The sequence below is a fragment of the Gossypium arboreum genome, chromosome 1, assembly GCF_025698485.1.
Source record: "Gossypium arboreum isolate Shixiya-1 chromosome 1, ASM2569848v2, whole genome shotgun sequence".
NCBI classification, from domain to species: domain Eukaryota; kingdom Viridiplantae; phylum Streptophyta; class Magnoliopsida; order Malvales; family Malvaceae; genus Gossypium; species Gossypium arboreum.
The window spans coordinates 90,837,891-90,840,530 of NC_069070.1; the positions used below are offsets into that span (position 1 = coordinate 90,837,891).

Consider the following 2,640-nt stretch of genomic DNA (forward strand, 5'->3'; position numbering starts at 1 on the left):
TATTAACTTAGTTGTTAATTATTATTGTTTTGAATAATATTATTTTGTATTAATTATTTAAAGTAAAAATATATTATAGGTTGTATATGTTAAAAATGTTTTAATTATGATTTGTAAATTTTATACTATAATATTTGAATTGATAAGTTAATACAGTTTAATTATATTCAATAATTTAAATCAAAATATTATTTTACTCTAATTACTTCAATTAAAAATATAATACTTAAAATTTAATTAAATATTAAATGTGTGAAATCATATGTAACATATATGATATTAAAAGTTAATTTCATTTTATTTAAATTAATAAATAAATACACATTGACTTATGAAAGTATATTTTTATTTTTAAAATATTAATATATTTTTATTTGAATATATAATTATTTTAGTAAATACTAAATTACTTACATCATAATGTAAGTGAAAAGATTATATAAAATTAGATGATGAGTTATGATACACTCAGGTCAACAATTTTATAAAAAGTTTGATGCAAAATTTAAATATAATTTTAATTAAAACAGTAAATTTAAGATAATAATGATTGTGATGTTTTGAGTTTAAATGTTATGATTTTTGGTGTATATATATATTAAATATTATATGTATATTTTTCAAAACTTATCAATATAAAAATATAGAAATACTTTTAAAATAATTTTTTTAAAAAAACTGTTTTATTAAAGTTATAACTTAATTGAAAATCGAATAGGTGATAACTCTTAATAATATCGTATACATAAATTGACACAAGTTTATATAAAATCAAATAAAACTTTGATAAAAGTGGTATAATTGGGACTTTGATTCAAGTTACTTTATGTTACTTTAAAATAATTTATTAACTTTTTTCCAGAAGAACTAATTATAAAAACATTGATTATTATTTTAAAAACTATGAACAGTATATGGGAAATATGTTGGCCCATTAAAAACAGCTGTGACCACGTGACACTTGTTTATCCCCATGCCTCCCCTACCCCGAGCTAGCAAAAGACAAGTAAACCCCAGAAATGTTTTTTAATAAAAAATAGTACAACACCAATCCAGCTGTCCTTCGACCATGTTAACACTAAATCGGTCATATAAAAGACAAGACACCACCCCTCTTTCCACGTTTATGCGTTCACTTTCTCTCCCACTCTCACCATCGTTCGCACGTTAGCACTTTTCATCACTCACTTTTGTGTCTTTCGTTTTTTTCCTCAATCCTTCATTAGTATACTCTTAAATGTTAATTAGAAAAACAAACTTAAATAAATAGAGAAAAAATACATAAAAATATATAACTGATCATAATAATTATAATAACAATCGAGAGTAAGCTATCATCAAATCTCAACCGTCAAAATAGCAACACGCTATCATGATATAAAATCATCATCACCGTCAAAATATAAATAAAAATAAATAAAAACAAAAGAAATACACTACTAAAAATGAGAAATTAACAATGAGCCTAAAATAAAAATCATCAAATCCAAATCCTGTCCTCCCCCGAAAGTCAGATCTAAATCAACAAAGCAGCAAAAACGACTGCAACGGCAGATCCAGCGACGGTGACTCTGTTCAAAGCGGCTGCACTCGTAGGAGAAGTGGGAGAGCTGCCTGGTGTCTCGCTGATGGAGTTCGTGGGAGAATCAGCGGTAGGGGGAGAGCCAGCGGGAGAACCAGCGAGAGGAGCTGGGGGAGAAGTAGTGGGAGAGGAAGTTGGTGAAGATTCAGGGGCTGAAGACGGGGGAGTGGATGTTGACGGCGGAGATGCGGTTGGTGTAGCGGTTGGAGACATGGTTGGAGAAACCTTGGGAGCCGGAGTAGGGTTAGAAGACGGCGGTGAATTGGTTGGGGCCGAGCTAGGAGCCTGACCAAGTGCGCAACTAACTATGAAAGCTAATAGGACAAAGCAAGCAAAGGTTTTAGCCATTGTAGAGTTTTAAGAGAAATACGAAACAGGGAACAAAGAGCCTTTTAACAGAGGAAGCGGCAGTAGGGTAAAGAAAGAAGAGAGATGAAACGAGATATATATAGAAGGTTTAGGCCTTGGGGGAGGGGCTTGACAGACTTTTTCCTATGTCTTCTAAAACTTTGGAGTTTTCTTATATTTTTTCTATTAAGCCCATTTATTTATTATTAATTTCAATTTAGTCCATTCTTCGGAATTCATCACTTTTTTTCTCATTTGAATAGTCCATCGATTCTTTTTCTTTTTCGGACTTTGAAACAAAGCAAAAGAGTTTTTGACTAGACTTCTTTTTCTTAATTGTGTCTATATTTTTAACTTTTGTGAAATAAAGATCTGTAATTCATCAATTATTTTGTAAAAAAATTATATCTTGTATGTTATTTTTATTAGATATACTAGAAATCATGTATTGCAATACAGGTTTGTGGATAAATTACCCGTACCATGATTAATGAAGCATACCAAAAAAAGGTTACAAGCGGCATTTCACAATTCGTAAAAAGTACATGGAAGCAAGTGAAATCAATCTCCATAAAGAGTGACTTTATTGTACTTTCCAGGTAAAAGACAAATACATCATTAACATACACGTGTCCCATTAGGATCTCAATCGGAGAATCCCGACCGTTTAACATCTCCTTTACGTAAATTCCAAAACGCGTTGATTTTAA

General features: G+C 30.0%; 1 protein-coding gene across 1 annotated transcript; it reads right to left on the bottom strand.

Moving 5' to 3' along the window:
- Positions 1–1,240: 1,240 nt before the first annotated feature.
- On the bottom strand, positions 1,241–2,027 carry LOC108480602 (classical arabinogalactan protein 4-like). The gene has a single exon (XM_017783651.2). The coding sequence runs from the start codon at positions 1,928–1,930 to the stop codon at positions 1,517–1,519; it is 414 nt and encodes a 137-aa protein (XP_017639140.1). The 5' UTR covers positions 1,931–2,027; the 3' UTR covers positions 1,241–1,516.
- Between the last annotated feature and the right edge of the window lie 613 nt (positions 2,028–2,640).